The sequence below is a fragment of the Schistocerca americana genome, chromosome 2 (genome assembly GCF_021461395.2).
Source record: "Schistocerca americana isolate TAMUIC-IGC-003095 chromosome 2, iqSchAmer2.1, whole genome shotgun sequence".
Classification (NCBI taxonomy): Eukaryota; Metazoa; Arthropoda; class Insecta; order Orthoptera; family Acrididae; genus Schistocerca; species Schistocerca americana.
The window spans coordinates 236,914,767-236,934,954 of record NC_060120.1 but is presented as its reverse complement, the minus strand read 5'-3'; the positions used below and the strand labels follow the sequence as shown (position 1 = coordinate 236,934,954).

Genomic DNA, 20,188 nt, shown 5'->3' with positions numbered 1-20,188 from the left:
GAGCCCACAGGCGATGGATTTCAGGAATTGCGACTGTCTCACCGCATGTACATTGTACAGTGTGGCATTTTGTAGACATTTTATTTATTCTAGTACATTTTGGCACTTCAAAAGTAGTTTATATATTAGAATGTATGGACGATAAGGAGAAGAAAATTGTGGCAGTCGCTGGCAGTTTGTACGCTATTTACTCATGTCTTTCTTGTAAGAAAAATTACACAATACCGTGGGCAATAACTGACAATAATGAACATAGTAGAACCAACATTTTATTGGTCGTTACCTATAGTGTTGGTTTACACAACTCTTCCCCACCTTATACATTTCTTTCAAGAGGCCTACTTTTTTCTTAGGTTATTTCTGAAAGCAGGTAAGGTATTTTAAATCTGTCTCACGACTCCAACAAAATGTGTATTTTTGTCACCAAATGTGTTTCACTTTATTGAAATAAAATAACATCAGTGGTCTTAATGAAACATATATACCATTTGGATTGCTTTCTCCATCTAAAACCAGTTCATTACAAAAGAGGTTGATGTTAGTACTTAAGATTTTCACTCACACGTTTAGAAATACGAAAGTTTACTTTTTTTGTCAACTTACCGTATTTACTCGAATCTAAGCCACACTCGAATCTAAGCCGCACCTGAAAAATGAGACTCGAATTCAAGGGAAAAAAAAAATTCCCGAATTTAAGCCGCACCTGAAATTTGAGACTCGAAATTCAAGGGGAGAGAAAAGTTTTAGGCTGCACCTCCAAATCGAAACAAAGTTGGTCCATTGTAATATGAGACACATTTTTGGTCGAATGAACGACGATACAGCTACAGTAGTTTGGTTCGAGTCGTAAGCTTAGCAATTAAGCTTTACCAGGTAGCCATTGCTATGCGTCAGGCGCTCCGTCCATATTTATACGGGTACCCTTCCTTTTTCATGTGCTTCGTCTGGTTTGAATTGATTGCTTATTTTTCTTTGATCTCATAAGTGTCGTTCTCTTTGTAATAGGTGTTTACGTCACTCTAAGCTTAAAATGCATTACTGTACTGCATCATGCACTGTTGGTTGCATTCTGATATTGAGTGTTCATGACCTGTCGCCGCTTGCGGCATGGCTTGCTTTTGTGCGCGCTATCGCCGCTTACAGTAAAAAAAGGGAGGAATTGTATCATTAGCGAAACAATGGCAAGAGACTGCTATTTGTTATTACTTACACTGCTGCTTTCTTTGATAATGATCAACAAAGACCAAATAACAGACTGTGTGTGATAGAAGATGTTCTGAAGGAGAGTTTAGCGAAAAAAAATTTCCGTTTGAAAATCGTTGCAGATGCCTCTTTAGTACATTACATTCTGCACAGAAATTAGAGTCATCTTAGATTTAAAGATCTATTCAATTGCCGTACTTTATTTCTGACGGTATCAGTATTAGGCATAAGAATAATACGAATATAAACATGACATGATATGTACATTCTTCCGTGTTTGCTGTTGTCTCACTCTAGTTTAGTAGTTTGTTAGGCAGACAGGATTTAAATGAGATAGCAGCAAACATGAAAGAATACATGGCAAAATGTTTATATTCGTATTATTCTTATGGTGAAGAGAATACTGCATGTGGTTCACAATTCATAAAAGTTCCTATTAATAACCATCTCTTCTCACAGGTAGGAAAAAAAAACTCAGAACGTAGAGTTGGCCACACTGACAAACATCGCAAACAGTCTTGCCAGTCGGATTTTCGTAGTACATTGAAATGCTGCTACATTCGAAGATGAACAATACGGAATTTGTATTTACTTCGTTGGATAATGTAGGAAAATGCTGTGGTCGAAACTTGTGGCGGAGAAAAAAAAGCTCGTCTCCCCCCCCCCCCCCCCCCCTTTCTTTTTTTTTTTTATTTTACGCAGAGTATTTATCTTTGTACCTGCAAAGCATGCCTGTGCAGCGCTACATATATTTGACGGCAGAAGTTAGTTGTGGCGGCACCTACCAACATTTTTCAGAACTTCGGCTTACTTTGCACTCGATTCTAAGCCACAGGTGGTTTTTTGTATTACAAAAACCGAATAAAAAGTGCGGCTTATATTCGAGTAAATACGGTACCCTTGATATCTCAAAATTTGTCAGGGAAAAATGCTAAAACTTGTCTGGCAATCAGGGATTTTCACTTGGGGAAACTTGTGGCAATCCTGCTAAACTTTGTGCAGTGTGTGGCGGCAGCTGCAGAAAAAACTGTTAGAATAACTGCTTTGCAATATGCAAGTTCTTAGTTTGTGTGTTTAAGAGGGGAAAATTCAAACATCTCTTCAGAGACACAGATAAATCTGAGGCTGGTGTGCTTCATTATTGTGCCTAACTTAAAAATACGCTGTTTACTGTTGTACAGTACTTGTGAGTTTTGTATTTTCATCCAGATGTATGAGAGCCTGAAAAAAAGAGGAACAGAGGGAAAAGTTTATGCAGATACGAGTTAGTAGTGAAGTAAATGGATTACTGAAATGGTTGTAGTGAGATAAAATGAGAATGATGTAAGAGATAACAATTCCAAGAAATAAAAAAATGTATGTATAAGTACAGAACTTAGTTTGGGAAAATTGGGTGAAACTGAACCACTAGAGAAATTGTGTGCACTTAGTATAACTGAGACGAAGGGATTATATGTAAATATTAAGATGAGATACAGAGTATCAGAGGAAATGGGAACAAAATGAAAAATGTTAAGGTTGCAGCATCAAGAGTATATAGTACTACATCCAAGAATGAGAAGATTAGACAAGGCAGTATATGGTATCAAAATGAAAACTAAATAGATAGTGAACAGTAATTGGTAGTTAATTACAGTATTAAACTGTGTAATGCTGAAATCTCACTCACAAATACTGATGTAAGTTGATGAGAGATACAGATGAGGCTTTGAAATTAAAGTGATTAATATTACCTTTAAACTACTCACAGCATAAAATATTGAATTTTAAAATGTGTGTGGAATTATCTCATAGAAGAGCATGTGTATGATTCTAATATACTGATGATATTATTTCTCCACAAAGTTACCATTTTTGGCAGCATCTCTATTTTTTGTGTTAATTTTGTTGTATAATAGTTTGCTCCAGTCCTTCATTTTTATCATGTAACACTTCTTCTTGTGTCTGAAATCACTGTTCAACTTTTAAAATACATATGTGCTTCATTACCAATCTCATGTGCAACTGCATATTTTCAACAGTAACAACATTTGAAACACTTGGAATGGAGTAGTGTGGAAAACTTTCAATACATCGTATTGCTCTTGAAAAGGACAAAGGGCACAAGTCTGTCTAGATGATTATTCTACATCAAGTGGACTAGTGATCATTTCCAGTTTGAATAAAATTTACCATTTCCAGTTTGAATAAAATTTCACACAGATGGTCCCTACAGAAAAAACTAAGCTATGCAATATTTGAGCTCAAGATACAAAAAATAAAGATGTCAGTGACAGAAGGCAGGGGGACTGCAAAATGTGTACAAACCCTGTAATAATTTTTCAACTATTTTGTGACTGCAACAATTTTTGACAAAGTGCGAGTGTATCAGTGACACTTTAGTAGAGAAGTTATTGTCATCAATAAAGAACTTTGTATAATGAAACTTCCTAGCAGATTAAAACTGTGTGCCCGACCGAGACTCAAACTCGGGACCTTTGCCTTTCGCGGGCAAGTGCTCTACCATCTGAGCTACCGAAGCACGACTCGCGCCCGGTCCTGACAGCTTTACTTCTGCCAGTAGAGCACTTGCCTGCAAAAGGCGAAGGTCCCGAGTTCGAGTCTCGGTCGGGCACACAGTTTTAATCTGCCAGGAAGTTTCATATCAGCGCACACTCCGGTGCAGAGTGAAAATCTCATTCTGGAAACTTTGTATAATGCTCACATAAAAACAGATAAAATGGCCACACTTACCAGAAATTCCAAAAGTCATATAATATGAGCAATAGAGAGGAAGTGAGGTTTCACATAGAGTTAAGTGTAAATCAGCATATGTATGAAGAATAAATGTTGCTTTGGATTAGTAAAAGACTACTAGGTGAACAGTGAGCATATTTTCATATTTTTACTGAGAAAATGTATTACAATCATAAACTACCTGGCCCATTTCGTATCATAATGAGAATTACATTTTTGACCCACGGAACTTGCTGATAACAAAACTAAAACTAGCTGGTGCAAAGAAAATTATCCACTGAAAGCCTTGCCTCAGAATGTAAAAAGTATATAGCATTAAAGACAGTAGCATTAAAAGGAGACCCTCCCTTAGAAATTCAGATGAGAAAAAAGTGAAAAATCGATGGGCAGCTGAATGAGACTACTGGTTTCACTGACAAAATGAAAAATCTAGTTGACTATAAATGTGCTCTGAAAGAAGAGCTGTTTAGTTCATCAAAGTGTAAATAATTGCCATATGTATAGGTGTAAGAGATGGTTGAACACATTTTTGTGAAAGATGGAATTACAAAAAAGTTAGAAATATAGTAGAAGGAAGAAAAGATGATGACATAGAGATCAAGCAGTGAGGGGAATTTTAAATGTGAAAGAATGGTAATGATTTGCAATAAGACACTAAAAATATGTGGGCCATGAGAGCACCAATCTCTATGGCCATTTGTCAAATGAGGACAATAGGAACAGAGCTGACATCTCTATAGTCTGGTGTTCTTATCTCTTAGAATTCCCTTTCTCATTTCTTTTTCTCTTTATCAGTGTTAGTTTCAAAATCTAGCAATTATGTATTTTTCCCTGTCATTTTGTCAACCATGTTCTCATCATTCCCTCTTTCATTGTTGGGATTACATATTCTTTCCACGAGAGTTTCAGAATAGTTTTAAATAAATAATTAGTCAATCTATGCATACTGTTTTCCTAGAATCGTATACATTAACGGCATTGAAGAAGACAGTTCTTGTGTCAATATATGTTTTTGATTTGGGTACCACTCCTCTTGCTCAAAGTCTTAATCTGGTCAGTTTACTGAATTCTGGCTTGTGCATCAGCTTTATTTCCTTGCACACATTTATTTATTTATTTATTTTTACCTTCCCCTTTTCCTTGCACCTGTTGTTTATGTTTGTGCTCTTCCAGCCACTGCTTATAACTGCAATGAATTTCCTAACTAATCAGTGTTTTATTGGGAGCACCATTAACGAAACAATATTCACTGCTTCGTTTTGAATTTTCTATCACACAGTACTCTACTTGTTTGTGGAATCTAAACTCCTGCAACTTTGTTTTATTTGCAGCCTTTTGCAATCTCTGTTGTATTTATACAATATTTTCTCCCTTTTGTGTATCCTTTTAATCATAATTAATAATTTATTGCTTGAGGCTCAATGTTACTGAACCATAAATAATCCAGTTTTTGTAAGTACAGTCTTTTTAAGTACAATTATATTGCATTTATTTTGTTTTTGACATGACGACACAACTTTTTATTTGTGTAGAAAGTAGATTTTTTTCTGGATCGTATAACTTTTATTAAGGAATTGAGATGTACACTCATATTTTATGTACAAATACACATTGAATGGAAAGCAATAGAACAGTTTTTATACATCTTCAACATTAGATGACATGCCAGGGTCTGACATACCTTCGTTTTGAAAATCCATGGTTTTAATGTATTTTTTATGAGTACTTCAGATCATTGTCAAAATGGTGCTCCAGCCAAATGAAATTCCCACAGTATGGACTACTGCCAAAATTCTCTCGTCAACACCTTAGCACTGGGACAGTATTATTAAAGAAGTGATGGAAATTCATAGCTCGACAAATCTGCTGAATAGAGACACGAGATACCAACTTAGCACAGTGTGGGATCCAGCAGTGGCCATGTTAAAATCACAGCGACTACAAAAGGGAACTGTTTGTCACACAAGGATGATACTTCAGTGGCAACATAGGTATTCGGGTGACAACAGCAAGTGTGGGCAGACATGTAGAGGGTGGACAATTAAAAGTGGCCCAGAGAAGAGAGTTCCAAAGTACAAAGAAACACGGCAGAAGAAAGGAAATACAGTACTAAAGCTGATGTTGAAAGTGATCTCAGTGATCTCCTTTCACCTCTCAGAACTTTTGGGCCCTGGTCAGCAAGTTGCTCAAGGTGAATCAAAGCTGGATCGCTGGAATTATTACAGTCACATCCAAAATGTTCTGCTGCAGTTCTTGAAGACAGTGAGGCTCACTGTGACACACCTTAGACTTGAGGGCTCTCCACACAGAGTAATCACATACTGACAGATCAGAGGACCTGGGTGGACAGTCAGGGCTGCAACCAGACTGACCTCTGCTAACAGCTCTTGTCAGGGGTGAAGATTGTGTGTAAATGCGCTCCAAGGTTTGGCCGGCTGTATGGGCAGTTGCTCCATCCTGTTGGAGGTAACTGTAGGTCTTTTTCCTCCTTTATTAATGCTGCCACAAATTCACTTCCAATCATCCACTTCTCCAGGCCACTTTTATTTGCCCCACTCTGTATATCGGCATGTGACTCCAGCCAGAGCGCACTGCAGCAGGTGATGGCAGCACACACTATGATTGTGTGTGCCAATACTATTAGTTCTTTGTCTGACAGGTGGCATAGCTGTCACTTCTGCTATCAATCAGGAAATCCTTGCTGTTGATAACCGAAGTTATAAAATTCACACTGGCAGATTTTCTTCTTAGACTGGAATAAATAGGAGGTTTCAGTCGCAGCTCAGCAGTGTGTCGCCACACCTGAAAATGTCAGTCAGTTGCACTAGTAAAATATTATGGGAATTACACTACGACATCTGATGTCTCCCCCAAGTACCATTCCTACAACTAGTTCATCAGGGAAGTCTCAGGCAACACATTCTGTATCTATATGGGGAGGAGACATTGAAAGAATTGAATAAGTTTGATAAACTTAGGAATAAGAAGAATAGATTGCTGCTGTGTATCCTTGCATTCTTATTACAGTCCCGAGATCTTAGAATTATTCCAACCTTCCCTAAGATAACATACTTTATAAACTCTGCAGCCACCAACAGAATTAAAAAATGAGCTGCCCATGCAGTGGTGAGGGAGAGGATTCATCAGACTCTGTGGGAATTGGATTTCTTATCCAGAGATTTCTGGGAGCCCAATTGAATACTTTGGTAGGAAAATGTGAGCACCACAGCCACAACTCAAAAGACTTTGTTAATCTGCACAAGAACTTACGACTGGCACCATAAGATATTCTCATTAGTTTTGACGTGGTGTCAGTTTTCATTTGAGTGCCACTGTAGGAATCAGTATTACTCATTGGCGAAAAGGGAAACTTGTTTTTTATTAAAGCATGTGCTCACCTATACCGAATTTTTATTCAGTGACCAATACTTTTAATAGACTGACAGGTTTGCAATGGGTCTTCCCTTATCGCCTGTTGTGGCTAATCTTTTTATGCAAAATTTTGAAGTGAGAGCACTCCATTCAGTCGTTTTGAAACCTGTGTGCTTTTGGTGATATGGGGGTGACACCTTTGTAATCTGGCCCCACAGCAATTGATCACTGGATGCTTTTTTACATTATCTTCATTCAGATGTCAAGTTTATAGTGGAAATGGAAAAATGGTGAACTATAGCTGCTGGATATTTTGGTGCGGAGAAAGAGGATGGCATCCTGGGTCACACTGTGTACATAAACCTACACATACAAACTTATCCTTAAAGGCCACCGACTGTCACCGTCCTAAACAGTGAAGTGACATGCTTAGGACGTTGGTCCACAGGGGACGGCCATATCAGATTCAGACAGTTTATCTAACCATCTATGCCTACTTCGTACCATATTCTTACAGAATGGATATTCTGAATGGGCATTCGGCACATGATAGATAAAGTGAAGAGCTGGAAGAAAGAGAAAACAAAGAGGAATGGTCATCGTGCAATACTATGGCAGTATTTCTTTGGTGATATGAAGATTACTGAAGAAATATAAAGTTAAATGCATCTTTTGTCCAACAACAAAACTCCTTGGCCCAATGAAATAAAATTTTGATTTGAGAAAGCCTGGTGTCTGGAAGATTCCCTGTAACTGCAGGATGTCACACATTGGACAGACTTTTTGCACTGTGGAAGACAGATGTGTTGAACACTTCTGGACCAGCCAGAGAAATCTGCAGTGGCCAAGCTTTGATTCAGGATGGGGCGCAATATGGGCTATTAAAACACCAAAATATCTTGTTCATACTGGACAAGTGCTATTAACACTCTCAGTTCCAGCCCTATTCTATGTACCCGGCTCCAGAAACCAGACAATTTTGTCAATATTTAGAGACCTGCTGTGGGGTAGCATTCGTTAATATATGTTGACAAATAGCCAACCATTTAAATTCTATTTCCTTCTACTTTTAAATTATGGTGAGATGTTTATGTTGTATTTAATAGAGTTTGAAGGTAATCACATAATTAACTGCCATGTTTTCGTAAATTTAAAAAAGTCATATATTCAAATAAAATACAGCAAATATTTTATTTATATACACTCTTTATATTCCTCAACTCAGTTCTCACACAGAATCATAAGGTTTCTTTGTGTGGTATATTTTGAAACAAGGTTCCATACACAATGCAACACCACACTGCTCACATTGGTACCGCGTTTCTTTGTGGGAAGCTTTTCCAGTTCCTTTCTTGCTCCTGGAGCTGCATACATGGCACACACTTGCAGCACACTTTTTGGATGTTGATGGTATGTGCTGCAGAAAATGCCTTTGTGATAATCTGCCCACAGTTCCACTTTGTACAATTGTACCAGTGACTTGTTGTGCTTCCTCCTGAGTGAACTCAGCTGCAGGTGTTATCAAAAAGTCAGTGATTGTCATTTTCTTTTGGTGCACCAAATTGTACGACAAGAATGAATTTGACACTCCCATAAGCAGCAGGTGAAAATACATCTTCCTCCACCATTTTATTGTCCTGTGTCGAAATGCATTGTACTGTAAGCGTTGGTCTGCTAGGTCGACCCCAGCCTTGTTGCAATTGTAATCTAGAACTTGAAGTGGCTTCAGTACAAATGTACGATCCCTTTTTGTGTGTGTACCAAATGATGCCATATGTCTAGTTGATAATGAATACACATCTCTCTTGTCCTTCTATTTCGTTGCCAACACATTACCTCTACGTCTGTATGTCATTTCTCCCTTCTGTAGTTTAGTTGCTACTAAATCTTTGGGCATTGCTCTCCTTGAATTGCTCACAGTGCCTGCAGCACTATTTCCTGCTTGAGCCAACCGCTGAAACAGATCTGGACTCGAATAAAATCTGTGTAAGTACACAGTGTGGCCTTTATGCAACAGATTGCCTTCAGACAGGACCCTCAACATAACTGCCGATGATGCGTTGTCGAGCACCTGCTTTCCAGCATACACTTCAAATTGAGGACATAACCACTGCTTGCCTCTGCAACAGTGCACAGCTTGTGAGGTTTGTTCTGTATGTACACTCGAAAAACTTACACGACCTTGAAATGGGCATATACCTTCATCTGTGGTAAGTTTTTCTGATGGACAATATGCTCGAATACAACATTCCCTCAGTCTGTTGTAATAAGGAAGGATTTTGAAGAGTGGATGAAATCCTCCTCCTCCTGGCTTTTTTTGCTTACAATTATCAGTGAGATGTAAGCAAGAAAGTGTCTGATTATACCGCAAATGACTCATTATATGTGGACAAAAATTGCAACTTACAACTGGATTAGAGCACCAGTGATCTGCCATTCTTGGCCTTCTGGAAATGCACATATGGAAAACGATGCCCAAGAAACATCTAATTTCAGTCAACATAACTGGGTTCCATGAACTCAATAATGAATGAAGTCTCAGTTCATTTTTACTGCGTTTCTTTTAATTGTTTGCACTGCACATGGATTTGTTTCTGCTTTCAAGTCTCTGATATCTTCGTTCGTAAGAAACACTATAGCACAGTTGAATACCGAATTTGCAGAATTGATGTCTGCAAGTATTTTTCTCGGCATTGTGTTGATAGGCAAAGATGGTAAAAAAAATCAGCTCTGCTCCAGACGTCAACGTCAGCAGCGGGAACATCAAGTGGTGTGTACTGAAATTCGTCATCACTTCCAGCCCGTTCTGATGAGCTACTTTCGTTCAGATCGTCAACTGAAAGGAATAATATAGCCTGTGACAGTGTGGTTGCCGCAAAGCATAACAAAATGCATGACAGAGCATAAGTTTTTTGCATAAATAGTAACAACACCACTTAATGTATAAGTAATAATTCATATACCTTTTTAATGTAATTCATATACCTTCAAAAATGCCATTCTCTTCCTCATCCTATTCTTCACTCTCTGTGTCATCTACAACCTCTTCCATCATGAGTAAGTCACTTATTTCCTGATCGGAAAGACCTCTCCATGCCGTATCGAACAAAGCTCACAACCTACAATTCGCCATGTGCCGGTGTTGGCGCGAATAAAGCGCTGCATGCCAATGTTGGTGTGAAGAATTATTACTCCTCAAACATCGCTAAGAGAAGATACTTCTTGCGCCATCTGTGAACGCAAGCCTGAACTAAGACCCCTGGAAGCCCATACCACCGTCCAAAGACGTCAAAGAGATGATACTTCATGAAAACACTATACCCCATAAATTCTACAGGCTTGGCGATTTTCAGAAGTCCAGTAGCCCATAAATTTTATGGGCTTGGTGTGGAGAGTGTTAAAGAAGCAATGGAGATTTGCAGCTTCTCTACTACTGGTCACTGAATTTGACACGTTCACACCTGCACGTTTTCATTGTAGAATGGCATAAATAGGATGCTTTGGTAAACAGCTCTGCAGTGTGTTTGCTGCACCCGAAGATGTCAGTCAGCTGCGCCAATTAAATATTGTGGAAATTTTACGGCATCAAACATCTCTCCACAGAACCATTTCTACTAGTAGCCCATCTGGTAAGCATCAAGCAACACATTTCAGATCATTTATTAACTAGCAGAACAGAATTACGGAGTAGCACTTCCAACCTTTGCTTTTTTATGCGATAATTTGAAGAGTACTGCTGTAGCACAATTGTCTTATGAGGGTTGATAAAGGCACATGATTTATAATATGTGATTATATTTGGGCCACTATTTTAATTCATTGTCGCCATTGTATTAACGGAAGCATCTATACATGCATTTCTTTCGAGATGAAACCCACAGTTTTTCAGTCCAAAGCAAATGTGTGTTTTCCTTCCAAATAGCCTAATGTTTGCGGCTTTCAAGAGAAATGCATGGGAGTTATCCTTGTAGATAGTAAGATAATAGTACTGTAGAAAGAGATACATGTCGCACAGTGTCGTGTGCTGGTTATCCTAGACTGACAGAGTCCTACATATGCCAGAATGCACATTCGTCAACTGCTGAAGTCAACAAATGTGCCTTCAGGCATAGGTCTGACTCTGTTCACTGTCTCTGCAGATCGCTAAAGGAGACATTTAATGGTTTGAGGATGATCAGCGTGCGCACACACACACACACACACACACACACACACACACACACACACGTTCATTTACCTAGTGATGATTCAGCATCACAGCTGTTCAGTGGGTTGTTACATTTATTCCTTAAGTTGTTTATTCTGTCAAGGATTTTCCATTACCATAAATTATAAGGTAAATAGACATAATTTAAGAAGACAAGATGTAGTACTTACAATGTGTCTTAAATTGTTTGTTTATTCTATTAGGTAAGATCCCAAATGTAATTTTCATAATCATTGTTGCGGTGCACATTCAAATATAATTGGACTTTTGATGTGAATAACAAGACAATCTTAACAATCTTAAATTGTAACATAACTAGTGACCTGCTTCAGCTTCACATGGGCAGCACTAAATATCTCTGCCTCTTTACCATCTTTGTTGTAGCGGCATAAATTATATACACAAATCTTCTTCCTGAATCAATTTATCTACTAGTGAAAATTATATTAAAATCCCTACAGCAGACACTGAGATTAGCCTTCACATGCTGACAGAAAAACATGGTGGGAGACTTTAATTTCTAATATGTATATAGATGTGTGTAGACTCTGGTCAAGCTTCACTACTCTCTGGAGTTGCAGTGACTGTTTGCTGCTTTGCCCCCCCCCCTCCCCCCCCCAAATACCATTTCCTCCATAGTTGATCAGCTCGTAGCTTCCATCATTGCCACAAGATGTCACTCCAAACGTCAGTTAAATATGGCACAGATAACAATATTTACACACTCATTAATCCTATAGTTACAAATTATGTATACAAATTTTCCTCTGAGTCAATCTACCTATTGGTGAAAACTGTATCAAAACCCCTACAGTAATTTCTAGGTTTAACCTTCACATACAGACTGAAAAATGCAGCAAAGGGCTTTAATTTAGTAATATGTACAGGTACAGCAAATAATGTGAGGTATTTTCAGCAGGACTCATCCATTTTACTGAAATATGTTGTCTGGAATTAAAATCAAATGCTTGTAAGACAGTTTATTTTCCTGTTGTAGAGAGAGCAGTGAGAAAAAAAGTTTAACAGACTTAAATTACAAATTGTTCTGTATCATTTTTATTTCATAATTATTTTTGACTGTCATATAAAATGTGTGTTGAATCAATGGTTCATTTTGATTTCAGTCTATTGAATCAAAATTAACAGCTTCTCGCAATATTGCCAGAGACAACATACATCTCAGTGATGCAACAAACCGAGAGCCTTACAGGTGAAGTCTAAATTTTATAACTTTTTCAAAATGTTATGATAATTTATTCTTTTGAACTAAACTTATATTTTGAAATTAAAATTAATAGTAACATTTGAAGCATAAAGCAGTCATCTTTCTGCAGATCATGTATCTAGACACTCTTACAGTATCATAGTGTTAGTTAAGTAGGTAGTAAAACTGGTATTCCTAACTTACAGGTTTATTAAAGATGTCTTGTGAAAAATATGAACATACTAACAAGCATCAGTGAGATGAATATGGTACACAACGTTCACGTTTTGAATATTGCAAATATTGTAGTAAACCTGTAGAAAAACATTGGAGGCTCGTTGTTCAGAATTCGGGAAGTTGTAAGCTAATAGAAAAGGACAAAGCTGCTCTCATTAGAAGTTAAGGACTGTGTAAGATTATAACAAACAGATAAATCAGTGTACTTTATGTCAGTTATAACTGACATTCGACTGGTTATCTGCTGTGAAACTGATGCAGACGCGTAATGTACATTGGCCTGAATTATAACATAATAGTACTAACATGGGTCTGTCTGTATACACTCTGGGGTAGCTGTTTATGGACTTGTTCTTTTTCTGACTAGTCCAAATTGACAGTCCTACCAGCATCCTGCAACATTTATTCATGATTTCTTCTACTTCAGCCTTAATGAGATGTCCACAGTGGTTTTTTTTTTTCTCAACCCCACTACAGAGATTAAATAACAACATGGATAACAAGCCATTTATTTTCTATTACGGAATTCTTTTGCTCACCATTTGTGAGAAGCCAGTTTTTGGGTCGAAGACCATGACGACAACAACAGGATTGATGGGTACCGTATTTACTCGAATCTAAGCCGCACCTCAAAAATGAGACTCGAAATCAAGGGAAAAAAATTTTCCCTAATCTAAGCCACACCTGAAATTTAAGACTCGAAATTCAAGGGGAGAGAAAAGTTTAAGGCCGCACCTCCAAATCGAAACAAAGTTGGTCCATTTTAATATGAGACACAATTTAGGTCGAATGAATGACGATACAGCTACAGTAGTTTGGTTCGAGTCGTAAGCTTAGCAGTTAAGCTTTACCAGGTAGCCATTGCTATGCGTCAGACGCTTCGTTCATATTTATTCGGGTACCTTTCCTTTTTCACGTGCTTCGTCTGGTTTGAATTGATTGCTTATTTTTCTTTGATCTCATAAGTGCCGTTCTCTTCGTTATAGGTGTTTACGTCACTCTAAGCTGAAAATGCATTACTGTACCGTGTCATGCGTTGTTTGTCACATTCTGATAATGAGTGTTTACGGCCTGTCGCCACTCGCGGCATGGCTTGCTTTTGTGCGCACTACCACCGCTTACAATGAAAAAAAAGAGAGAAAAGAGAGAGAGAGAGAGAGAGGAATTGTCTCATTAGTAAAACAATGGCAAAGAGACTGCTACTTGTTGTTACTTACACTGCTGCTTTCTTTGATAATGATCAACAAGAACCAAATAACAGACTGAGTATGATAGAAGATGTTCTGAACGAGAGTTTAGCTAAAATTTTTCTCCGTTTGAAAATCTTTGCAGACGCTTCTTTAGCACATTACTTTCCGCACAGAAATTAGAGTCATCTTAGATTTAAAAATCTATTCAATTGCCGTGCTTTATTTCTGACTGTATCACTATTAGGCATAAGAATAATACGAATATAAACATGACATGATATGTATATTCTTCCGCATTTGCTGTTGTCTCACTCTAGTTTCGTAGTTTATTAGGCAGACAGGATTTAAATGAGGTAGCAGCAAACATGAAAGAATACATGTCAAAATGTTTATATTCGTATTATTCATACTGCATGTGATTCACAATTTATAAAAGTTCCTATTAGCAACCATCTCTTCTCACAGGTAGGAAAAAATTCAGAATGTAGAGTTGGCCATATTGACAAAAACCCCAAACAGTCTTGCCAGTCGGATTTTCGTAGTACATTGAAATGCTGCTACATTCGAAGATGAACAATACGGAATTTGTATTTACTTCGTTGGATAATGTATGAAAATGCAGTATTTATCTTAGTGCCTGCAAAGCAAGCCTCGATTCTAAGCCGCAGGCAGTTTTTTTGGATTACAAAAACCGGAAAAAAACTGCGGCTTAGATTCCAGTAAATACGGTAACTTCTTTTAGGAAAGTGGATTGGGGCAGTTGATACTATTATGTTCAAAGTATAACTATTTTAAATGATGGTGAATTAAAAGAGTCAGGTTTATAAGTGATATGTGAATACTTTTGACAATACAAAATTGTTAAAGGCTTTTGGGACCACCACTTCTTGACTAAATGCCTATAGGCTTCTGTCTCGGGTTCTTCAGCCAAGGTTTGACGGATGATTTTTCTGACGTTTCGGCAGGATGAGCAGGTGGCATTGTCAAAACTTCACCCTCCATTGCTGGTAGTGGAATGGAGGTGAGCTCATGGCTGCAGATTATATGTACATTTCACATAAACGTCCAAGGGCTTCTCCACATCATTTCCAGTGCAGTTCTCCTCTTACTACCTCCAATGGTCGTTAGCTGCAGCACAGGAATCCAGAATCCATTTACCTTGAGGCTTTCTTCTTTCTTGTTAAAGCTTTTCTCATGTTTGTGTATTTCTATAGCTTCTCTGAACAAACATGTGATAGCTCTTCTCTACACCCAAAACTTTCATGTAAGCCTCACACAGCCAATTTCTCCACCTGCCCCAACCTGCAATGTCGCTTATGTTCTGTGATCATGGTGTTGATTGATCGTCCAGTCGTTCCAACTTAAACCTTTCTGCATGTGCATGGTATGCAGTATGTTACCAACATTGTAAATAGTCGTTACGCCGTGTTTGCGCAATATACGGCCGATTCTGTCTGTCAATTTGGGAATGTATGGTAGGAAAGCCATACCCAACATTTCTTTTTCCGATGTGTCACTTCACCGGGTGTTTGACTGTTGTACTTCTAATATAACTGCCGAACTGCCACTCATTGACTCTCTGGAGCACAGTGGTTTCATTTTCCCGCAAGACATCACCAAGCTCTTTCATACATGTCTCACCACAAGCTATTTCATGTGGAATGGCAACTTCTGTGAAAAGCTGTGGTGGTAGCTTCTTCATGGAACAATTTGAAGCACAGGCACTGGACTTGGCACCTTGTAAACCTAAGGTGTGGAGCCATGGTGACTTGCTGAGATGCTTGAATAGCCTCTATGCCAACATAAAATTTACCATGGAAGTAGAAAAAGGCCAAACAACTACCATTTCTAGATGTGCTTGTCACAAAGGATGATGAAAACCTGGAACAAACATGTGTCAAAAACCGACACACATGGACCGATACCTGTACAAACTCTCAAATCACCACCTGAGCCAGAAAAGAGGCATGGTTAATATAGAGTCTGCCAGAAAAATGTATACACTTTTTGTCAGACGCTGTCGAGATAGCGATATTGTCATTCGATTTGAGATAAGATTGTGTTTTAGTATGGTCTTTGGATCAACATATGTTAGTACTTTCATCTCGATATTGAAAAAACAAGATGACTGGAGCATGCTTGACATTCGAGCAACGAAAATGTATCGTGAAGTGGTTTTTCAAGTTTGATAATGGCATTGAAGTGCAATGTCAGTGGAGGTGGAAGTTTGAAACAGAACCGTCAACCCACCTAACAATTAAACACATCATTGACAAGTTTTAATTGCAAGGAACAATTAATGATATTCACAAAAGGAGATCAGGAAGACAGTGTACAACTACAAGTCCTACTTCATCAGCTCTCATGTTGGAAATGTTTGTTAATTCTCCACAGAAGTTTGCTACGCAATGTGCACGTAAAGTGGGAGTTAGAATTCCGAAAGCTGCAAAATGGAAAGCTTACATTTCATGATTACTGCATGCGATTAATGTTGATGATTCTGATCGCCGAATGCAGTTTTGTGTGTGGTATCAGCAAATGATAACTGATGACGAACAATTTGTGATGAAGGTTGTGTGGAGTGATGAGGCACAATGTGAACTTAATGGAACTGTGAATCGGCATAACAATGCGTACTGGGCACCTGAAAATCTGCATGTTTATATGCATAAAGCGGTCAATCTACCAGGGGTTCATGTGTGGTGTGGACTATCATCTAGGGGCTTAGTGGGACTTTTTTTCTTGGACACTACTGTCACTGGAGAAGTGTACCTGGAAATATTAAGCACATCAGTTTTGCCAGGTATACATGTGCTTTAGGGAGCTGATGAAGAGGTCTTCTACCAACGGGACGGGGCACCACCTAGCCATACGAGCTTTCCTGGATGACAGTTTTTCGGGACTTTAATTTGGGGGGGGGACTATGAAAGGTAACGTCTGTTGATGTAAGCTACACACGCACTGGAGGAACTTCACCAGGAAATTACAGCGACTTGTGCAGCGATCACCACTGTAACATTGACTGACGTAGTTGCGGTGACCGCTTGTCATTCTGTTATGTGTATAGCTGTCTTCTTTCCTATAACTAGTACATCCAAAAAAGGTAATTTTCCCCCCTTTTCAATTTCCATTGTTAATTTGATGTTTGGATGAAGACAATTAAAATGGTCCAATAACCGGTGCAAAGAGTCTATTCCATGTCGCCAAACAAGAAACATATCTCAGAAAACACGAAGGCTTCAAAAAAGACGCTTTCAGGACCATATCCTCAAAGTCCTCCATAAAAAGATTAGCGACTATGGGGGATAAAGGACTCCCCATAGCGACACCGCCGGTTTGTTCAAAATATTTGTCATCAAATAAAAAATAGGTGGACACCAGAGTTTCATCATTTCCTTATCAAGTTTTTCATTAATTAAAATTAATGACTCTTCAAGAGGGACCCGAGTAAAATGTGACACCACATCAAAACTAACAAGTAAATCAGAGGGACAAAGATGAAGCAACTTTAAACGCTGAATAAAATCCACGGAATTGGAAATATGGTGTTTACATTTACCCACATGAGGGCTGAGAGCCGACACTAAATATTTTGCTAAGTCGTAAGTTGGTGCACCCAAATTAGAAACAATAGGGCACAATGGGACCCCATCCTTAAGGATCTTTGGCAAACTGTATAATCTAGGTGGAACGGCCACACCAGGACGTAGTTTTTTGATAGTGTCCTCAGGTAAGGAACACTTCTTCAGAAGTGAAATCGTAGTCCGTTTTATGCGATCCGTGGGATCCTTCTGTACTATACGATATGACATATCTTTAAGTAAATCATACATCTTATTCACATAATTTGCCTTTGAGATTAAAATGATAGCATTACCTTTGTCTGATGGTAAAATTAACAGTTCACGGTCCTCTCTAATAGACTGAATAGCTGCTCGTTCAGTTGAAGAAATGTTACTTTGTGGAAGCCAAGACTGATGAAAAAGGTGAGAAACCTCCTGTCTAATCATCATCCTGTCTAAACATCATATTCACGATTGAAATTGAAAAGGAGGGAGAGTTGCCCTTTTTGGATGTACTAGTTTATAGAAAAGAAGACGGAACTCTAGGACACAGTGTTTACAGGAAACTGACTCATACTGACAGCTATTTACATGCTGCCAGTTGCCATCTACCTTTTCAATGTACAGGAGTCCTTCGGACCTTGGTTAAACGAGCATATGCTGTCTCGGATGCTGAGAATTTACCACAGGAGCTGCAGCATCTTAAGGACATGTTCAATAATAACGGCTATATGGATCGACAGATTCGATGTGCTTTTGAGTTTGGACCTCTACCTGAACCTTCTGAAGACACCTTTAGGTCTGTGGCTTTCCCTCCATATGCTGGGAATCTGTCCACCAAGATAGGTAGACTTTTGAAGAATTATGAGATCAGATGTGTTTTTCGTCCACCAGCTAAGATTATAGTACTTCTTGGCTCTGTTAAAGATGATTTAGGTTTGAGGAAGTCTGGCGTTTACAAAATTCTGTGTGAGTGCGGGAAAATTTACATTGGCCAAACTATTCATAACGACAACAACAGGCGTATTGAACATCATCGCCATACGCGATTATTACAACCAGATAAATCTGCAGTGGCTGAGCATTGCCTTACAGAGGGACACAGGATGCTATACAATGAGATGCAAGTAGTTGCAAATGCTTCGTGGTACTGGGATTGTGTTTTAAAAGAATCTATCGAAATCAGACAAGCAGATAATATCATTCATCGTGATAATGGATACTCGCTAAGTAAAGCATGGAATCCTGTTTTATCAGATATGAAGAAACTATGGCATCTGAATCGGCTGGATATGAATAATCATTTGTAACGATATTTCGTTTTCAACAGTATTCACCACTGGAGGCGCTGCAACTCATGACAACAATCCATTTTATTCATGGTATTCAACTCCACTCATGGTTGCTACTCCACATAACTCACCATCACTTCTCAGCAGTCTCTTCACATTTTCACATGTATTAATTTTCCTAATGGACCAAAACTCCACTGTGACATATTACATTACAGTGCTTTTGTACCCATAAAGCCATTCCATTTCAATACAAGATAAGCATTGTTAACAGAAATGGAAAAAAAATATAGAATGAAGAAAAAGAAAAGGTACATACAAACTTCATTAATTATTTTACAGAACCGTGAATGCTTAGCACTAGTAGATGTACATACAATAACCTAGGTCAAATAAGCCCTTAACACACAATTCAGAATTCAGGGTTTTATACTATCTAGACTCCTTCATTATCTGCCCCCACTATTTGAATGTTATTTCGTGTAGACAGTAACATGTAGTGTACAGATTTGATAGGCAATATCAAACTATAAAAAATGTGATTAAACCTCTGTGTGGATGTATCTTTGTGTATAAGGCTGTAGTGAATGTACTTTTTCATTTCAGAGGGAGGCGCATAGGACGAACTGCTACACCGGCATCACCAAGTATTCATAGCTACCTGCGAGCATGAAATCCTAATGCCTGCTGAGATGTTAAAGAAGTATCTGTGCTGCTACGACAAAAGCTGTGTAGATCTTTGCAGGCTGTTCTTTTGCCCGCACACAAATTTTTGCACATGTGTACTTTCTTCAGAAACATTTACAATCATTTTGTTAATTACAGTGTGCAATTTTGCACTAGTCTTCTGCTCTGAAATAGTAATTCAGTTATATTCAGGGTTTTCATCACAGATTTCCTTTACAAGAAGTACGCAACAAGCAGCTTTAATATGATCGTTTGTAAATATATTCTGTGAAGCAGCAGAAATTTTTTGTAAAAAAAATTTAAAAAATCACAATAATAATAATAATATTTTATTTGAAGGAAAGATTTGACAGTACTGATTGTTCTGTGCAAAATCTTATTGCCTTGTTTAAGATAACTGAATTCAAATACATTATTAACTGTGGTAGTATTGATATGTAAATTTAACAATATTGTATTAAAGTATGATGAAATCTAGTAGTATTTAGGACTGTAAG

General features: G+C 38.1%; 1 protein-coding gene across 4 annotated transcripts in view; it reads left to right on the top strand.

Moving 5' to 3' along the window:
• Window positions 1–20,188, top strand: part of LOC124589120 (nuclear distribution protein nudE-like 1-A) — a 160,842-nt gene extending 140,654 nt beyond the window's left edge. For 2 of the 4 annotated variants that reach the window (XM_047131530.1, XM_047131529.1), the window contains exons 8-9: window positions 12,643–12,728; window positions 19,611–20,188. In XM_047131530.1, coding sequence (XP_046987486.1) covers window positions 12,643–12,728; window positions 19,611–19,677 — 153 coding nt within the window. In that variant the 3' untranslated portion in view covers window positions 19,678–20,188. The remainder of the gene's footprint in view (window positions 1–12,642; window positions 12,729–19,610) is intronic. The other 2 variants (XR_006976000.1, XM_047131532.1) reach the window with 2 other exon arrangements.